This window comes from Lontra canadensis, unplaced genomic scaffold, assembly GCF_010015895.1.
Source record: "Lontra canadensis isolate GAN:19392208 unplaced genomic scaffold, GSC_riverotter_1.0 scaffold1, whole genome shotgun sequence".
NCBI lineage: Eukaryota > Metazoa > Chordata > Mammalia > Carnivora > Mustelidae > Lontra > Lontra canadensis.
The window spans coordinates 9,071,790-9,092,567 of NW_022630995.1; the positions used below are offsets into that span (position 1 = coordinate 9,071,790).

At 33.9% G+C, this 20,778-nt stretch overlaps 1 protein-coding gene across 5 annotated transcripts in view; it reads left to right on the forward strand.

Annotated features, from left to right (window-relative positions):
* Positions 1-20,778, forward strand: part of ANKRD17 (ankyrin repeat domain 17) — a 169,544-nt gene that overhangs the window by 104,876 nt on the left and 43,890 nt on the right. For 2 of the 5 annotated variants that reach the window (XM_032842277.1, XM_032842399.1), the window contains exons 12-18: positions 527-654; positions 911-1,054; positions 1,509-1,611; positions 3,082-3,834; positions 8,097-8,245; positions 17,034-17,145; positions 17,310-17,455. In XM_032842277.1, the coding sequence (XP_032698168.1) occupies positions 527-654; positions 911-1,054; positions 1,509-1,611; positions 3,082-3,834; positions 8,097-8,245; positions 17,034-17,145; positions 17,310-17,455 (1,535 nt within the window). The remainder of the gene's footprint in view (positions 1-526; positions 655-910; positions 1,055-1,508; positions 1,612-3,081; positions 3,835-8,096; positions 8,246-17,033; positions 17,146-17,309; positions 17,456-20,778) is intronic. The other 3 variants (XM_032842334.1, XM_032842481.1, XM_032842552.1) reach the window with 3 other exon arrangements.

Consider the following 20,778-nt stretch of genomic DNA (forward strand, 5'->3'; position numbering starts at 1 on the left):
GGTGTACCTGTTTTCATTCTCAGATATTTCCCAGTGAAAGAAATCAATAGTATTATTACTTTCTATTTGGTAGTAATATTGCTTTCTATTCCTTGTTAATTGTCTATGTAGTTAGCCCATAGAAGGCAATGTGATTTATTTTTGTTGCTTTTTAATCATTTTTTCTTTAATGGAAGAATTTAACATGTAGATGAACTTTTAGGGTTTTTTTTTTTTTTTGAACAGGGATTACATTAGAAGTAATGTATACATTTAGCCTTATCTTCTGCCAGTGCATACTGAAATGTTTATGGATGAAATTATGTCATGTTTGTCTGGGATTTGTTTTAGAGTAATTCATGTTGGGAGAGGAGAATTGATGAGGGTTTATGTGAAATGGGATTGTGTCTTTATAATCACTGAAGCTGGATAAGGAGCATGTGGATTTTCATTATGTTATTCTCTATTCTTTATGATTTTGAAATTTACCTTAACTTAAGAAATAGCAAGTCTACTAACATGATTTTCCATGTCTTGTCTGTTTTAGGAGCAAACGTGAATAGAACCACAGCTAATAATGACCACACTGTACTGTCCCTGGCTTGTGCAGGGGGTCATCTGGCAGTGGTGGAACTACTTTTGGCTCATGGGGCAGATCCTACTCATCGTTTAAAAGTATGTAATTCAAATGTTTCAGGTAGCATTGTGAATTAATTCTTCCTCTTGAACATTAGAAGATATCATCTACCAGTTCTATTTCTAATGGCATTTTAAGCATATTCATATTTTTCTGTTTTATTAGAGGAAAATGTTCTTTAACTAACCTAAGATTTGAATATGTCTGGGACCTCTTGGCTTTATCTTCCTAAATGGTTCTGGAAATTAACTTATTTTTATAAAATATTTTTTCTCCTTCCATATCCACTCTTAGGATGGCTCAACTATGTTGATAGAAGCAGCGAAAGGTGGCCATACAAGTGTTGTTTGCTATCTTTTGGACTATCCTAATAACTTGCTTTCAGCCCCTCCACCAGATGTCACTCAGTTAACTCCCCCATCCCACGATTTAAATAGGGTAAGATTCGAAACTAAAGTATTTTATATCTTCTTATCCCTCTTTGGCTCATGGTTTCAATTTAAACTAGATTTGACTATTTTTTGTTATATGTAGTTCTCTTACAGCTATTTAATTTGAAATGGTTAAAGTTACAATCTCGTATAACATTCAGATTATAGATTGATGTGATTATGATTTGCTTTTTTACTATGGCCAGAATAACCATTCAAATTCAAAGTCCATTAAAAAAATGTTATGGAAAATAATTTGGTGCCAACATATTTTAAGTAAATATGTCAATGTCTGAACTTAATACCATATTACAAATATTTTGAAGAAGTCTTTGTAACTTATTTTTAATTTAAGTAAATAATTTAATTAAAAAAATTAAATTCTTAAATAATGTAACTTATTCTTAATTTAACTTATTCTGTGGGAAAAGCAGAAACATAATTAGTTTCCTTTGTCTTAGGCTCCTCGTGTCCCAGTTCAAGCACTGCCCATGGTTGTCCCACCTCAGGAGCCTGACAAACCACCTGCCAATGTTGCCACTACTCTTCCCATCAGGAATAAAGGTCAGTTACACTTCTGAAGACTGTCTTTTACATGTTACCTGGGTAAAAATGATAAGATTACCAAAAAAAACCTTTCCATTTATAATTATTTTTCCACAAAAATTGAATTTTACTAAGTTGACATAAAGATTTTTTTTTTTTACTGATAAATAAGGCATGTTATTGGGAGAGAAGATAGTTAATAGCATAATTTATGCTAGAGTTATCAGTATTATTAGGAGAAATTCAGATGCTCATCTTTGATGCAGTTCTGATTATCCACGATTTCCTCTAATAACTGGTCATTTCTATTCATGTTAAAATATTAGGGCTGGGTATAGTTGGATGACATTTTTGTAAATTACTCAAATTTCTGTAGTGATATAAGGCTTAACAATTTAGATCAAAATTAAACTATATTTCAGAATAACTGGTTTGATATAGATTTTATATCTGGGCTACCTTTTCTTAACCAATAATTAAAAGTTACTTCAGATATGCTTGTTTGTTTCTCTAGAATTCTGAGGTCCATATTTGACTTGTGGATGTTACACCATGCATGTTCTTAAGTTATGTCCCAAAACATTACAGCTACCAGTTTGAATCAGTTTTTCTTTTTAAAAAGTTTCACCTGAAGAACCAATGCAGTTACAATTTTTTGGTTTTTGGCTACCTATATTATTTTACCAACAAGAATACTAAGTATTTCCACCAGCTCTTTACAGTCACTACTACCAATCTAGAGCCTTGGCATCTTTTTCAGTTAGTGTAGCAAACAGCTGATTGCTACACCCATAGCCAGATCTGTTTATTCACCTGGCTGTCAGAAGATACAGTGGATGGCGTAGTCCAGCATCTTTTCTTCCAGGGAAACTGAATCCCAGTTCTCTACTGGCCAGGTAGCTGTGTGAATATGGGAATTTATATCTTGCCTTTATCAGTCTTGAAGATGGTAGGCCCCCAACAAAGACAAATTTTAGCTGGATTTAATTTCCTGGTACTTCTCAGTGGTTTGGGTACTCTTTGTGTGTATGTGTGTGTGTTTAAAAGGCATAGACTATCAAATGTGGAAAAACCTTAACTTAGAAGTCTAAGTTTTCCCTACATCTTAATAATCTAGCATTATTTTTCTGTTCTTATGATAAGTTTGACATCTTTATGACCAGATGAAGTGTCTACACATAGCCTTAGATTTTACTTTAATTGCACCACTTCGATATCACAGACCTGCATCCCTCTATTGTCTAATTTTAGCCATGTAATATTTTAAAAATTAACTTCTCAAAGATTACTCTATGCACATAAAATACATACATTCTATATTTACGATAAAGAAGGTGGATTTGTTTTTAAACTCCTTAACAGTACATTTTCACCTTCTATGGATATGATAACTTGGTGCATAACTGTTGGCACTAAACCTCCCAACAGTAACTCTGTAATGAGGATGCCATTCATGTGCACTTCTGAGGGGGTTTCTTTTTCACACAGCTGCTTCTAAACAAAAGTCCAGCAGCCATTTGCCAGCAAACAGCCAGGATGTACAGGGTTACATCACCAATCAGTCTCCAGAGAGCATTGTAGAAGAGGCTCAGGGAAAGTTAACAGAACTGGAACAGAGGATAAAAGAAGCCATAGAAAAGAATGCACAGCTGCAGTCCTTGGAACTGGCTCACGCTGACCAACTTACCAAGGAGAAGATCGAGGAGCTGAACAAAACAAGGGAGGAGCAAATTCAGAAGAAGCAAAAGATTTTGGAGGAACTACAGAAAGTAGAACGAGAGTTACAACTGAAAACTCAGCAGCAACTAAAAAAGCAGTATCTAGAGGTTAAAGCTCAAAGAATTCAACTTCAGCAGCAGCAGCAACAGTCTTGCCAACATCTGGGACTACTAACTCCTGTTGGGGTTGGAGAACAGCTTTCCGAGGGAGACTATGCACGGTTACAGCAAGTGGATCCTGTTTTGCTTAAAGATGAACCCCAGCAGACTGCTGCTCAGATGGGTTTTGCACCTATCCAGCCTCTGGCCATGCCTCAAGCTTTGCCTCTGGCGGCAGGTCCCTTGCCTCCAGGGTCCATCGCAAATCTTACAGAACTGCAAGGAGTGATAGTTGGACAGCCAGTACTGGGCCAAGCACAGTTGGCAGGGCTGGGGCAAGGAATTCTGACAGAAACACAACAAGGGTTAATGGTAGCCAGCCCTGCTCAGACCCTCAATGACACGCTGGATGACATCATGGCAGGTGGGTTTATATTGTTATGAGCAGGTATCAAATATGATTTGCTTAAGGCGAGTAAGAGTGTGCCAGAATTTTTTGCCATTACCCAACTTGAGAACTATTTTTGGACTCTTGACCCATGTATATCCTTAGAAATACTAGTTCAATCTCAGAAGTTCTCAGACGGATACAGGTCGAATTAAAGATTAGCTCATACAATACGAATGACTGAAACTTTTTGGCTTAGCTGGGTAGGCTGGGAATCTAGGTTTTTTTCAGTAGTGGGATTGATGTTTGAGTTTTTGTTTTCGTTTTTATTTTTTCTCTTTAAGTTCAGAATATTAAGATTGAATTTTGGCTTTTGTGCTTCTGTATTCACACCAATAAACTGGAAAATTGATAGAAGTTGAAGTGCAAAACTAGTAGGACACATCAGGAGGCTTATTTGTGAACAGAAATACTTTATATCCTAATGGATCAGACTTCAAACCTGATGGATATTAAAAAAAAAAAATTAAGCACCTTTACAACAATAATAAAGTACCATACCAAATAGGGTTTGTTTATACTGTATGTCAGTGGTTTTATCCCCTGTGAATGTTAATGTGTAGTCTCTTTCTAATTGTATTATGGGAAGGTGTTATCCCCTGACAGTATCATAGATGATATATCTTTAAATGTGTAGCCAAAGAAAATTTATTCCATTATAATTAGATTCATTGGCAAGAGGAAATATTTTAGAAGGTTGTTTTAATGATTCTGATTTTTGGTGCTTTTCAAGAGTTCTGTAACAAAGTAGTAAAATGAGATTTTATAGGGTTATAAACCATAAGAATGCTATATTGAGAAGGGTAATTTTCTTCATTTAGGAAAAAGATAAAGAAAATTTGAAAAGGGAGAAGAAGGGAATAACAAAGGCAGTAAATCATTGACAATTGGTAGTTTTTATCTGGTGTCTTCCCCTTTTTTTATTCTTTGGTACACTTAAAAGATGATTGAGTTTTTCTACTTTTTGAAACTGTTGGGGCAGTGTTAGATATTATGATGAAATTACATATAATTTGTCTTTCATCTTTTAGAAGAATAAAAAAATTAAATTGTATAGTGTTGAGATATTTAGCTAACATTCAGAAACTAAGATACCAGCTAATGAGACAGATTTTATACTTAACAGATTGCTCCTAAGTTTCCCAGTTCTCTTTTATTATCATCCCAGCAGTATTATGTGGAACAAAGATCTCTTCTAATTTTAGAGGGTATGGTAACTGCCTTGGAAAAAATGGTATTAATCATTAGTAAGAACTATAAAGATTCTTATATTGATAAACATAAAACTTTTCTGTAGATTTAAGAATTACTGGAATTACTGTTAATAACCATTAGCTGGTTAAAATAATTGGGAATACAATTAAAGAAACATTAGTATCTTATGAAAATTGGAGCACAGTAGCCAAAAGTCCCAAGTTTGCTATTACTGGGTGTTAGTTTAGGTCATAATAGTGTTCTTTCTCTTGTCAGTTGAACTACCAAAGAATGTATAGAGTTAAGTCTTATTTATCCAATTAAATGAAGACTGGACATTCCTACCAATGAACACTTAAAAATTTTTTGATATGCTATTAGAATTTACATGATGCTCTTGGGCAAACTTATCAGCGTTGATTTGCCAGTTGTACAATTTTTATCCTGATCTGAATTACTGGAGATTTGTAAAGTAGTTTTTCTGTTGATTGTTTTACCAAAGGAAAACAAATTCTGCCTATATGTTTCAGGTGTTTTCATATCAAGAATTTCAAAAGCACGTAACTTTTCAGGAAATATGACAAATATTTCTCATTATAAAAATACTTTATCTCTTTATTATGCCCATTTATATGGAGAGAGGAGAGATGACCAGAAGGAAGAACAGGATTAAAAACATCCAGCCACTTACCTGCAGTCCGTCCCTGTTATCATGCATGTGCACATGCATAAACATACACATATACTCTTGCACTCCCACAACTTTTCGTTAAACAACTTTTGTGTTGGTACTTGTTCTTTAGGTTGACTACTGACCATTTCCGTTTCTTTCTTTGGGTTTCTTGAAATTTTATAACCTCTTTAGGCTCAGTCTTCCTTCCCCACTGCAGCATAACCTGTTCTTTATTCTTTAACTCCCTTTTCTTAGACCGCTCTTGTAAGGTTCAGTCCCTTTCTCTAGTACTTGGCTGGCCCAAATCTTCTGTCTTTCCTGTTCTCTGTACTTACATAGCAAAATCAGTTCCTGGTTTAACCAGTCTTAATGCCTTGCCTTTGCTGTGCTCTCAGGTTCCTCCTTTCCTTACCTGATGTAAAACTTTTCTGGAGCATCTGGTTCTCATTTAAAATCTAACCCTAAAGTGAAATACCAAGTGTAAAGATCTGTACCAGAGTTCCTTCAGATCCCTGCATATTTACAAGTTGTTACTTTTCACTCTAGGGGATGGATGAGTGACAGGCAGTTATTTCATTAATTTCATAAGTACCCCAAAGGAAATGAAATGAGGGAACTGGTTTTTCTTACCTCCTTTTAGATGAGATGATAAGAAGAAGCAATTTGACCAAAAATAAGAAAACTCATTTTTATATGTTCTTTAAAAGAACTTAATTCCAATTAAAATGTAAATAACAATATAGTTACTTAACAATAAAGCTTAGACTTTTTGTTTAGTATCATGAAATAAATATCAGTTCTTTGGACAGATTGGTGTTCATTCTGTTTAAGCTAATTTTAGTATTTAGCATTTTCACTTGTGAAAATCCAATCAGAGGAGATTATGGAATCTATTTTAAGAGCCATAGATTTTTTATGGTTTTGAAATTTATATCTAGAATATGTACATTTAAATTGCTTTTTTTTTCTTAATACACAAAACCGTTGATCAATTTAGTATATTAGTACATGCCCTTTCCTATTAATCTGGTTCCCTAAGGATTCAAACTGTTTTGTTTTGTTTTGTTTCCTTCTTTGTTTTTCTTTTAGCTTTTAAGTGGACTTAAAAATGTATAATTATAGAATGTGTGTTGCTATAATGTATATAGTGTATGTTTGTGCCTGAACTAAGGATTTCATGTAAAATAGATTTCTTAATTGACAATCGTGTTTATAATTGTTAAATAAGGTCAATTTCAGTTTTATTCTTGGCAGGATCATAACCTCTTTTGCCTGGTTTCAGATCCAGTTGTGAATCATGATTGTTTTCTGTCTGATGTAGTTGATAAGTATATTGATAACACACATCCACACTACTGTTGACCATTCAAAGATTAATGCCCAAACTTCAGTGCTATAGTATTTTTAATGGCGGGGGGGAGAAAAAGATTAATGTTCACTTATCAACTCCAGAAGTGAATCCATGAGAGAATAAAATACCCTCAGTTGCCACGACCTTTAGAGTTCTCCCACCTCAAGTACTGACCTAATTAGCCCCTTGTTAATTTGCATATTTTGGTTAAAATAATATAAAGGGAATATTATACTTAGAACTAACAATATACTTAGAACTAACAATAATCTATATTTGAAGGTTTATTGCGTGCATACATTTATTTCTACCTTAATCTTTTAATTTTGTCCTCATAAGTCAGTGTGATTGCTGGATTGATTGGTGGGCATTTTAACCCCCACAGAATAATTCTACGTGTGAGAAACTATATTTCTGTGTGAGGATCAAATTTTCATATTTTACTATGCTGTCATAGTAAAGGGCTACCATTAAGAATATTATCATCCCCTTGCCTGCAATTAGTAAAAGAGCAGGTAGTGTTTTAAATGATTTGAGAGTGAGGTTCACCCCATACAGTGAAATTACTTTCATTAGAATATGAGGTGTGAAAATGGCAGATTAAAATTCATACTTTTCTCCCTCTGAACTTGACTATTTTACCTTTTATTCCTTTTCTGATTAAGAAGATATAATGGACAACTATCCATTTGCATTTATATTCAGTTTTAGTTCATAAGACCTTTTTGTTTTTAGGGTTATTTTGAATTGAGGTTTTATGATTACATACTGTAAGAGGGGAATTTTATTTTCAGATGAATTATTATTTAGAAAATGGGTTATTCTTAATATACTTTCTATTTTTAGACTGTTGTCCAAAGTCAGAAATAAAATAACCAGAAAAATGAGTTATTAGTGCTATGGCATTCTACCTATAGACATTTTGTTTTAAAAAAATCTTTGAATATTTTCTAATAATTATTTCTTACTATTCCCTAACAATGTTTCATCCTTATTAAGTGCAGTTATTTTGTTCAACAGCAGTCAGTGGAAGAGCATCTGCAATGTCAAACACTCCTACCCACAGTATCGCTGCTTCCATTTCCCAACCTCAGACTCCAACTCCAAGTCCTATCATCTCTCCTTCAGCCATGCTTCCTATCTACCCTGCCATTGATATTGATGCACAGGTAAGCTCCAAATTCTGGAGGGATGGTTTTTAACTAAAATCATACCATCAGTAAAAACATTAATCAGTGATTTAAATCATCTTAGACTGCTTTGTCTCCAGGCAGAAATCTGAGTCACATTTATGAATAAATTAGAATCCACATTTTAAAAAGTAAAATACCAGAAGCAGATTATTTTTGATAATTATGTGATGGTTTGGTTTCCACAGTTGTCAAGTAACTTTTTTTTTTAACTTTAGAAGAGGATGTTAAAAGAAATAACTTCTTTAAGATTAGTTTGTATTTTATTCTAATCTTGAATTAGAAGATATGCTTCTAATTCATAATGGATTACACATAAAAGATTCTTCCATTGATGTATCATATATACTCAGTTACATTTATGTTGTCTTGGAAAGTTCTGATCTTGCTGACTGAAACACGTAGTGAATTTGTGTGTCTGTGTCTGTAGCACTAAATCAAAACTAAACACCCAGTTTTTTAAAAAAATTAGTTTACCATGTAATCTCAGGGCAGAGTGAAGTTGGAGATAGGAGGATAGCTGGTATTTTGTCCTGAAGAAATGCTAAGAGGCTTAGTTTAGCAGACTGCTGAACAAGATAAAGGTTATGTGCCTTATTCAGGACTGAGAAATGTTTGCAGTTTAGTTTTGTATTTTGATTAATATCTGGGGTGGGGAGGGGGTGACATAGGTGAAGATGGCAGTATACATGATAAAACTTTTTATTTTGTAAATGATCAGTTGTTTATAAACCTGAATTTCAGGAAGGGTATGTGTGTGTGTGTCTGTGTGTGTGTGTGTGTGTCCTATTAAGACTGTGTACTCTTAACCTATGAAAATAAAGCTTCCTTTTCATTAAAATGCTTCTTGGTAATATTGTGAAAGAAAAAGAAATTTCACTTCTATTCTTGCTTTCCAAATGTTCATTGTGTTATATGTGCCAGCTTTTTTAAGCACTTAAAATTGTCAAGGGCAATTTTAAGGAATTGTGTTGTCTTCAGACCACATTTATGAAGAAGCAACTTTTAAATACCCATTTCCCTGATGAAGAAACCAAGGCTAAGAAAGACCTTTAACATTTTGCTTAAGAGCACTTCTTTTAGCTAAGAAGTGAGGGTTGAGAGTCAAACTTTAGTGGGTCTGATTTCAAAGGCAACCTCCTTAACTACCACACACTCTATAGCCTTTTAAAAAATTACAAAGTATTCATTTGATGATCTACAATGATGTATATTTAATAATGATATAGCATTATAGGGGCACCTGGGTGGCTCAGTTGGTTGGGCATACCCGACTCTTGATCTCAGGGTTGTGGGATTGAGCCCTGTGTGGGGCTCTGTACTGGGTGCGGAGCCTGCTTAGGGTTCTCTTTCCCTCAGCACCTGCCCACTGGTCACACTTTCTCGCTCTCTCTCCCCGCCCCCAAGTAAGTAAATAAATAAAAAAAAATACAGCATAATGGAACTGGGTTGAAGTTGGTATTGAATCTGCATTATTTTCCTCCAGTCTTTTTTGCTCTGAAGTTGTTATGTTGTATGGCTATTATGTTTTAAGGAGAGTTATATTTTTTACTTTTTATGGAATCAAGAATTGAACCATAAGCAAAACTAAAAACTTCACCAAAATATAAAAGGATTTAAGAAAAATTATTTTGAATAAAATCAGAAAAAGTTCCTCCAAGTATGATAGTGATTTTATTTAATTTGAAATTCTTATAGTTATGGTGAAATTTTACTGGACTATACTACTCAACGAGCCATTGCTCTATTATAAATTAATTTCTAAGAAACACATAAATAATTAAAAATTTTTTTTAAATTTCCAAAAACTTTTTGGGGTGCATGGTTACGCATCTGCCTTCGGCTCAGGTCATGATCTGCAGGTCTTGGGATCGAGCCCTGCATCAAGCCCCTGACTCAGCGGGGAATCTGCTTCTCATTCTCCCTCTGCCTGTCCTTCTGCTTGTGCTCTCTCTGTGTCTCTTTTTCAAATGAATAATTAAAATCTAAAAAAAAAAAAAACCACAAAAAAAAAACTTATGTTTTGATATTAGTTGACATTTTTATGTAAAAAATATTTGACTGTGTTTTTTTTTTTTTAAAGATTTTATTTATTTATTTGACAGAGAGAGATCACAAGTAGACAGAGAGGCAGGCAGAGAGAGAGAGAGAGAGAAGCAGGCTCCCCGCTGAGCAGAGAGCCCGATGCGGGACTCGATCCCAGGACCCTGAGATCATGACCCGAGCCGAAGGCAGCTAACCCAACCCACTGAGCCACCCAGGCGCCCAGATTTGACTGTGTTCTTAAATATCTGTCCTTTTTATCGGATCTCTATATCAAGGTTTTTCAATTTGGTTAGCCTATAATGAGTTATTCTTTTTGTTTAGGAAGTTTAGGAGTTTTCTTTTTGTTTAGAAGTTTAGGAAGTTTCTGCTTTGGAAAACATAATACCAAATAAACATTCAGAAATAATTGTTGACTATTTCTTCTTTTATTTTTGATGTTAGTTTTTAAAATTTACTAGTTTTTATGGTACCAAGCAGACATGTTAAGCAGTTATAAAGATCCTTTTGTACTCAGTTCATCCAAAGTTTTTTCTAGATTCTAAAATAAAAATTCCATGAGATTTTACGTAGTAGATATTGTGGTTTGTGTGTGATAGTACTGTGCTGTAACAGGCAAGTGATATGATAAATTCATACCATGACTCTAACTCTGTTTAGAAAGATCAAACTTTTTCTAATATTTGAATCTTTTATTTGGTTATTTAACAAATCTTAACACTTCTATAGATACTAACTTCTTTAACTTTATAACAGCCTCATGAAGTATAGGTACTATTGTTATTCCCATTTTATAGGTGAAGAAGGTGAGACTTACAGATGTTAACTATTTGCCCAATAGATAATTTATGGTGGAGCCAGCTTTCATCCACCCTAGCATTCTGGCTCTAGATTCTGTACTCTTAAGCACTGCACTATGCTACCTGTTTTTCAGTTTCTATCTTAGATGTGAATGTTGACTTTAATTATATTAACCTGGTAAATTAGATTATAGAAAATAGGTCTACCACCTGGATGGCAAAGGGTTGTGTGTCTTTCATCCTTACAGCTTTTCAACATGTTTCCTTGGCCATACCTCATATTTATATCAAATCTTAATTTAAAGAAGAACAAAAGAAATGTTAAATTTTTTAAAACTTCAGTGTATGTCTCTTTTTAAAATGCTAATGATTCTTAAAATGGTCATACTTTAAACTTCTTTAATTGATCATTATATGCAGAAACTAATATTTTTAACAGGGATTAGCGAAATCATGTTTAATTTCTGGAACTTGAAGAATGCTGAATGTATTCTTTATAAGGTTCCTCAAGTCTTACGTAAGATAACTAGAAATTACCTTTGGTGTGCATGTATGTGCCACAGGCTTTCTACCTTTCGTGTAATAGTTTTATTGAATCACTTTTTTTTATGTATTTTTTTTTTATCCGATTTGTTTTGGTTTTTTGTTTGTTTTTAAGTAAGGTCTGCATCCAATGTGGGGCTTGATTAGGAGTTGCATGTTCTACTGACTGAGTGAGCTAGGTGGCCCTTGTCTGGATATTTTTAATATGTTTATATTATAATATATTTTAATACCATATACTGAACTGTTATCAAAATTCATTTTAGGGAACATCAGTAAATGATAATTTGAAGGAATTATTTGAGACTTTTATTACATCTTTTAATAGCATAGCTCTAATTTTTATTTTGCTAGAATGGGTATTCTACATGTAGAAATTAGTAATCATTTACAGACTTTTAAGAACCACTGGTTTTGTATGAAACAGTAAATCTGGCTGAAGGTTAGAGTTGAATACTACTGAGTTAAATATTTTCTGTGTTTTATGTGAGATTTTGATTGACTCTAACAGCCACAAAAGTGAGAAAGTAGCAGTTGTTCTGTTCATGGGTGTAAAACTTGTGTTCCCACCCCCTCCCATTTTCTTACCACGTTTTTCATGTATTTCTGAACTGCTTGTCATTTTTATTCACAAACTTTTCAAAAGGCTTTCCTTATACTTGGCGTAGCCGGTTCTAGTACATTTTATAAAAGAGAAAAATAAATACTACCTTATGTAGTTTTGCTTTTTTTCCAGTTTTTAATAACATCTATGCATGATTATTTTTTAAAGAAGGTAGGCATTAAATTTGACTTAGATATCAACACTGAAATTATAAAGTATGTAAAATTATGTTTTGCCTTTAACGGTATAAATATCATTTGGATATTTTTCTCCTGTAGGTTTTGCAATACAGAGAGTAGTTCAATCACATTTTAATGAGAAAAATTGAAGAGACAAGAAAAATGAGTTAATGGTGATACGTAATATGCTGCCATTGAGCATTCTACTTAAAATGCGTGCATTTTAATTGTTTATGTGAGGTTTTAAGCAAGTTATTTATTATTTTACTATTTTCATTATTCTCATTCTCCCTAAATGCTATCCTTTTTACCTTTTTATTTTATTTTATTTTTTGTATCTTACACGTGACCTCTGACATGTTTAGAGAATAAGATGTCTAGAATTATGAAGGTTATGGAGGTCTACAAAAAGGTTAGCACTTGAAGTTCTAATGATTTTCAAAGTGAATTAATTACTTAGATGTAATTAATAGGTCCACTTCCCCCTGCCTTTTTTTTTAACAGACAGTTCAGTTATGCTTTTTCATGCATTCCAGCTTATTAAAAGTTGCTTTTTCCGTTAATACTGCATTTGTCTCATGATTCCTTCTTATTTTTCAGTCTTACTAACCTGAAGAGTCATGTCAATTTACAGAGTACTCCTACATTGAATATAATTTTAGCATTTTTTATAAGCCAGAATCATCATAACGACATCTGTCACATACAAAATAGTGTATCTTATGGTATTGTGGGCCAAATGAATATTTCTTTAGCATGTAAACCTGAATGAGCTAACGAACCTCTGGGCATTGGTCTCCCTTTCAGGTTTCTCTTAGTTACAGATGCATGACAATGTATGTGACTTGTTAACCAGTATAACATAACATGACTTTAATGATACATTGCCTTTCAGGAAGCCATCACCTGTATTGTTATCAGTAATATTCAAAACATGTATTTTTTAATTTTATATCATGTTAGTCATTGTTACTTTAACCTAAACTTCTTCTTCAGTTAATTTGTTTCTTGAAGTATTACAAATCAGGATAGTGTGTCTTACCATTTGGGGATTGATTGTATAGGTGTTCGTTAGGAAGGTGGAAACCTCACTTCAGAATCTTTTAATTTTTTTCATTTTTGTTCTTAGAAGATTTCATATTAGTTCATGAAGTTACCCACTCTTAAGTTCCCCAAGGAATTTGATAAGCCCTGTTTTCTTAGTTTTAAATATTTTTTCATTCAACTCTCTTAATACCTTGTTTATATTTCTCTCATAGTTTGAACCTAAATTTGCCCTATGCTGTAAGCACTAAGCTCCTAGTGAACAGGGACTGTATTTAGTTATATTTGTCAACCCTGAAGTACCTAGCAGAGTACTTTGAATGTAAAATGTGCTTAATAAATGTCAGTTGGATTAATGTTTTATAATGTGTGTGGGGGGGGAACCAGTATTTTACTAACCACTAAAATATTCCATGCTTATCTTTTTCAAATTTTGTCTCTTCATTCTCTAAGATTGGCTCTGCTTTCCTAAATTACTCTTTAACCCCCAGAAGACATTGAGAAACCTAATAAAGTTCATTATAAAGTGGACTCTTCATCATAAAGTTGACTTTCTAATTGTCACTAACATAGGAAGTATATAAGGTAGATAGACTTAAACATTATATTGACCTAGTTGGTTTAGCCCTGCTTTTTGATATAATAGGGAAAGCAGGATTTTGTTATCCAAGATCTCCTTGGTTTTTTAAGCCAGTCCTTATCAGTTACTAGCTTGTATGACTATTGGAGGATTATTTCTCTAAGCCTTTGTTTCTTTTTTTTCTGAAATCAACATAATAATTCCTTCCTTATAAACCTGAAATGAAGATCAAATAGTATTATACAGTCAGAGCTGTCACTCATTTAAGTATTCGTGTCCTTCTTCATTGTTGTAGTTGGTGCATCTCTCCCTTGTGGCCATCCCTGATCTCTGCAGTCAGTAGCTCTGCTCTCTGCCAGCCTCTTCTGCAGAGCAGCTTTTGCGGTCTCCCTCTTCATCACTGACTAGTAGGCTTTTTCTTATTTCTTGACTCTATCTATTTTGCCTTTTGTTTCTTGTTACTCATTTTTTGTAATGGAGTTTGGTTTTGAGACTTGACCTTCTGGGAGAAAATGCCTTTCCTTTTTGTATTTATTACATAAATATAGTAAATATTACAAAAAATATAAACACAATAAATATATTTCTTATATGTAGCCTTTTGTTTTATTAGTAATAGCCTTTGAATCTGTGACCCTGCATAGCCGCTGTCATTCATTGAACTTAACTATCATTTATTGTTTCCTAGGCAAAACATCACTTATAGGTGGAGAATGCAAACATGAATAAAACATGTTTATTACCTTCCAGGAATTTCTAGTTCTCTGAGAGTGATAGGCATATACTGATATAAGCATAAGGAAGATTGGTGATAAGTATTGTAATAGAGATGCATATGTAAAAATGAGGGAAAGTAGCTTAGAACAGTGCTGTGTAACAGAAAAAATAATGCAAAACACATAAAATTTTCTAGTAACCACATTTTTTTTTAAGATTTTATTTATTTATTTGACAGATAGAGGTCACAAATAGGCAGAGAGGCAGGCAGAGAGAGAAGGGGAAGCAGGCTCCCTGCTGAGCAGAGAGCCAGATGCATGCAGGGCTCCATCCCAGGACCCTGGGATCATGACCTGAGCTGAAGGCAGAGGCTTTAACCCACTGAGCCACCCAGGCGCCCCTCTAGTAACCACATTTAAAAAAGCAAAATAAGGGGCGCCTGGGTGGCTCAGTGGGTTAAAGCCTCTGCCTTCACCTCAGGTCATGATCTCAGGGTCCTGGGATTGAGCCTCAAGTCGGGCTCTCTGCTCAGCAGGGAGCCTGCTTCCTCCTCTCTCTCTGCCTGCCTCTCTGCCTACTTGTGATCTGTCTGTCAAATAAATAAATAAAATCTTTAAAAAAATACATTATGAAAATATTAAAAAAAACAACAACAAAAAAGCAAAATAAAATAGGTAAAATGCATCATAAGAATATATTTTATTTAGCTTCATATGTCCATAATAATATTGTTTAAACATGTAATCAGTAATACCAAAAAACTACTGAGATATTTTACATTTTATTTCCTATTAAAGGTCTTCAAAATTCAGCCTATATGTTATACTAACAGCTTAGAGTGATCACATCATCCTCGTTTTCCTGGGACTTTCCTGATTTTAGCACCAGAAGCTCCTTATGCCAGAGACCCCCTCAGTCCTATGCAAATCCAGGATGGTTTGTTAGCCTATATTTATCTCAACTTGGGTTTCATTTAGATTTGATTAGATGTACAATTAAGAAAGTAGATTTCTTTACTCAGAGTGCTCCATACTGAAAAATTCTCTACTAACCAAATGAGTATCAGTTTTTAACTTTAAATTCATTAAAACAAAATTTAAAATTTAGTTTTTCAGTCACATTAGCTATATTTGTAGTATAATAGCTACATACTGCTAGTAGTTACCTTTCTTCGATAGTACAAGTTTAGAGTACTAAAAGTATGAGGACTTTATTTATGAAACAAGCATTTTAAACTATAATAGAGTATCATTATATTTATGTAAATCATATATAAAGCATCATGTATCAATTATGATAGGCTTTGTCTTTCAAAATACTCTGAATACTATGTATTTTTCTTTGTTGTTCCTTTAAGTATTTGGGGGCTTTGTTTTCAACTGCAGTTAAATTACTTGGAAGCCCTTTTTCTATATCAGGGCTTGCTTTTCAGCTTTCTTAGGTGGGCCTAGAACAGCTGATTTGGCTCCACTGCTGAGGATTTTACTTGATATTCTGTGTGTTTTGAGGTCTTTCTATTCTGGCTGGTGGGAACCAAACTATTGCTGGCCCTGTGTTAAGCTCTGGGTGTTATTATGCCTGCTGGTGGTCTTTTCTTGGCCTCTCAGTTTTCCTCATGCACATATGCTAATCAGAACGCAGCTCAAAGACTCAGCCAAAGACCCTCTGCAGATATCTAGAGTACTCTGTCGTGCTTTCCTATCCAGTAGTCTGCCGCATGAATTCTAGCCATCTGACTGCTCCAGACTCTGTCTTCTCAACTCAGGGAGATTGCCAGGCTGTATTTGGGTACCCTCTCTGCACAGCAGCCTGAAAACTCTCCAGGCATTAAGTTGAGTTTCATCATTTCTACCCTCCGTGATCACGGCTGCACACTGCCTATCTAAATACCATCATTTCAGATAGTTCGTCCTTTCGTTTTTGGTTGTTTGAGTTAGGAAGACAGATCTTTTCTGTGCTACTCCATTAATGCTAGAAGCAAAAGTGAGTCCAACACTATTGCTTTTAATCATGTATTTGTAAATAGCATATGGTTGAAAATCATACTTTTTTCCCTTCATGTTTAAGAATTGCCCATAAAGTTCAAATATTATTTTGTAGCCTTTACAAAATCACAAGTTAGCCACTAATGAAAAAAATAACTTAATACCAAATGTTTGATACAGTAGAATGGGACATCTGTGTCTGTATTTAGTTTAAGTATATATTATATAATTGATGTAATTTTAAAATTAATCAAAAAATTAATTTTTTATAGACTGAAAGTAATCATGATACAGCGCTAACACTGGCCTGTGCTGGTGGTCATGAAGAACTGGTACAAACACTGCTAGAGAGAGGAGCTAGTATTGAGCACCGAGACAAGAAAGGTAGGGTTTACTTTTGTTAATGTTTTTTCTGGAATATTTGTGTTCTGTGAAGAAATACTACTTCTAGCCCTGTTGTGATAGATGTAATGAAAAACAGTGTGTTTTTGTTTTTGTTTTTGTTTTTGTTTTGCTTAACATGTAGTGAGAAGATCATTTTTTTCCAGGTTTTACTCCACTTATCTTGGCTGCCACCGCTGGTCATGTTGGTGTTGTGGAAATATTGCTGGACAATGGTGCAGACATTGAAGCCCAGTCAGAAAGAACCAAGGACACACCATTATCTTTGGCTTGTTCTGGGGGGAGACAGGAGGTAACATTTTCCCCAGTGTAATATCTGTCCCATCTGTTTAGCAAACACATATTTTAACTTATATCATTTGATGGGAATAATGGATTGACATCTGGATTTATCACAGTAACTGTCCTTTTGCTAATAGGTCATAATTTCAAACATTGTGTTAGCATACACCATTGTGTCTGAAAAGTCACATCTATTACTATGTTTATCTAAAAGTAGTAGTACCTGCCATGGGAATTCCTTTGTGTTGCATTCAGGCTAAGGGAGTGATTAAGCCATTTCAAATCAAATCAGTAAACTCCTGCTAAGCAGGGACTATATTCACTTGTCTTTTTCTATCCCAGAGTACCTGGCATGAAAGGTACTTAAGCTCAGCATCTATTGCTCTCGGTGCATAAGATTAGTAGGGAATCAAGAGCATTCAATTTTTAGTTGTTCTTTTCATTTTTCCCCACTCCTCAACTCTGAAAGAAAGATTCTCAGATGAGATTATATGACCTTTTCATTTTTTAAGTAGGGTAGAACCGCTGGTGTGATCAGTTGTAGGCCCAAGAATTTATAGCCTATACCCATGTATGTCTTCTTCTGGCATTTAATGATGAGCTGGGCAACCTAATTTTTTTAAATCCATTTTTTAAATCTAGTTGTAAGGGTTTTGATTAGCCAGTTGTGCTGTCTCTGTGTACTGGCAACTTCTCAATTAGGGTATTGTTGAATCTTAGATTTAAGAAGTATCCTAGATTATGCAGGTCGTTTTCTTACTCAGCTTAAAAATGTTTTACCTTTTTTTTTCACCATCCTTTTACAAAGTTTTCCTGTTTATCAAGCCCAAGTTATGCCTTCCCTACGTTTCCCCGCTATTCTTCGTTCTGTTCTTTGAATTAATGGTAAGAGGTTTATATCCTCTTGTATCTATAGATATTTGAGTCTCTGCCAGTTACCTAAAGCGTGTCCTGTTCTTTTGATTATTAGCTGGAAGATACCTTTTCTAAATCTCTCACCCGGCTGTTCTACCCATTATGTCCATATCCCTCCTGAAATATTATGTCTAAAATTATTCTGGCCAATGAAGTGGTAGATTATTACCTCCCTGTTTGCGCACCTTAAACTGCCCCCGACCCCGCCGCCCTTTGCCTGTCATATCATATTAGGTTATATTGAACTTGAATCAGCTAAACCCACTAGATTTTTTAGTAAACTAGAAGATAAAAGTTCTTTAAGAGGTAGAATAATTCTTGCACAGAAAGAATGAAAAATCTAATAAAATGGTACATGAATAGGAAGATAGAAGTTAGTGATCCTTTGTCTTGTGGATTAAAAACAATTGGAGCCTGGTGATAATACAGTTGTTTTTTGTTTTACTTTTTCTTTCTTTCCCATAAAATTTTTGCTTTGGCCAATTTGTAGTTTTTAAATATATGATTTTTGCTCCTTTATATTTGGAGTAGATCATTATATGTGTGGACGGTTAGATGCACTTGTTTCTACAGATGTTCTGGATAGAAGACAACAAAGAACCTGTCTCTGCTATGCTCTTCCTTCTGGTTGATAATGTGAATACATTTGTATCATTTTTCCCCCTATATTTCACAGTAGAGGTGATTGGTATATTAAAAGAATTTTAACCCAAATGATAGGAAGTAAGACAGTAAAAAAGCTGCTTGATTTGGTACATCAGAAAGTGTGGAGATCTCCATTAATCTCAAATTGAACGTTATGGCAGAACTTTTTAAAGTTAATAATAACATTAAATTGAAAAACTTAGTTGGAAATGTAAAGGCTTAAGGTTTTAGAATATAAAACCAAAAGGTTTTGGTTTTAGACTATAATAAAAGTAAAATTTTGATTTAACTGAAATTTTCAATCATTATATAGCTTGAAATAATTCTTGTTTTATATGATAAGAAATTTTTCAATGTTAAAAAGAAATCAGTTGGTTCCATTCCTTTCAAAGCAATTTTAAAGCCTATAGCATACTATAATCTTTATATATTCTTACTAAAATGTAACAAATGAGGTTGTAACAGATACAGAAGTTTTTTAGGGTAATAATTTTGCCTATAACATTCTTTTGCTTTGATTTGGTGTCATTGGAACAGTTAAGTATTTTGAAGTTATTAAACAGTGGAAACTCATTTTACTATAAAATCACAAACTAATTTATATTGAGTGTTTATTACTTTCTGGGAATAGACCATTCCCTTTGAGAGATAACTAAGGTTAGTTATCTTTGCATAATGGAATTAATAACTTTAGAAATTTGATTAGGGTTTTTTACTTTCTTGTTTAAGGGACTCTCTATAAAATAAAACAGCATAATGCCATTTTTTGGTCTTGTTTTTCATAACCTTGTCACATAAGCCACCTAGTGTTACTGGCTCTAAAAGCAAAAAAGTGATGGATAGAAGTCATAATCTAAAATTGGTCATAGCTTTATTCAAATGAGTAAAGTTTCAGCTTATATGTTAAGACAAAGCACTGTTCATTAACATTATTTGTTATTTCCCAGTTAGTATTTTAGGATATTTTACTAGTACTAAGAGCAAGGTAAGAGCTATGATCGTGGATAATCTAACTTTTCTCTGCCTCATTTGCAAAATGAAGGTGAAAATACTAGTTCCTGTGTCAAAGAGTTGTTTTGTGCATTAAATGGCATAATGGACGAAAGATGCCAATAAGTACTTCAATAAATGGTAACCAGTTTATATCTATCAGGGAATGCAAATTAAGATCCCAGTGGGTTACCACCACATAGCCCAACTACAATGGCTAAAATGATAAAGACCGGCAATGCTTAATCTTGCCAAGGATGTGGAGCAGTCAGGACTCGCTTATTATTTGTGGGGGTGTAAATGGTACAATGACTTTCAGAAAAGGTCTGGTAATTTCTTACAAAACTAAACATATACCCAGAAATTCTACTACTAGATAGAGCCCATGAACAGTGAAAATATATTACTGAAAGAATAGCAACTTTATTCAAAATTGCCAAAAACTAGAGACTGCAAAGGTAGTCACCAGTAGGAGAGTAGATAAACTGTAGAATATTTGTATGATGAAATGCTATGCAATACACAGAAATGACTCTCAAACACTGTGATTTCATCTATTTGAAGATCTAAGATAGATATAGATAAAAATAGGCTATAGGTAGGATTGACTGAGAAAGAGGCATGAGTAAATAACAGGGATTTAAAGAACATCAGCTTTATGCATTTGTCAGTATTCTGTAAATGTACACTGAAGTTTTGAGCATTTGCTGTTAGAAATTTTTCCCCCAAAATTTGAAAACAAGTAATATTCTAATAATGATACATACGTTGATGTATTTAAGG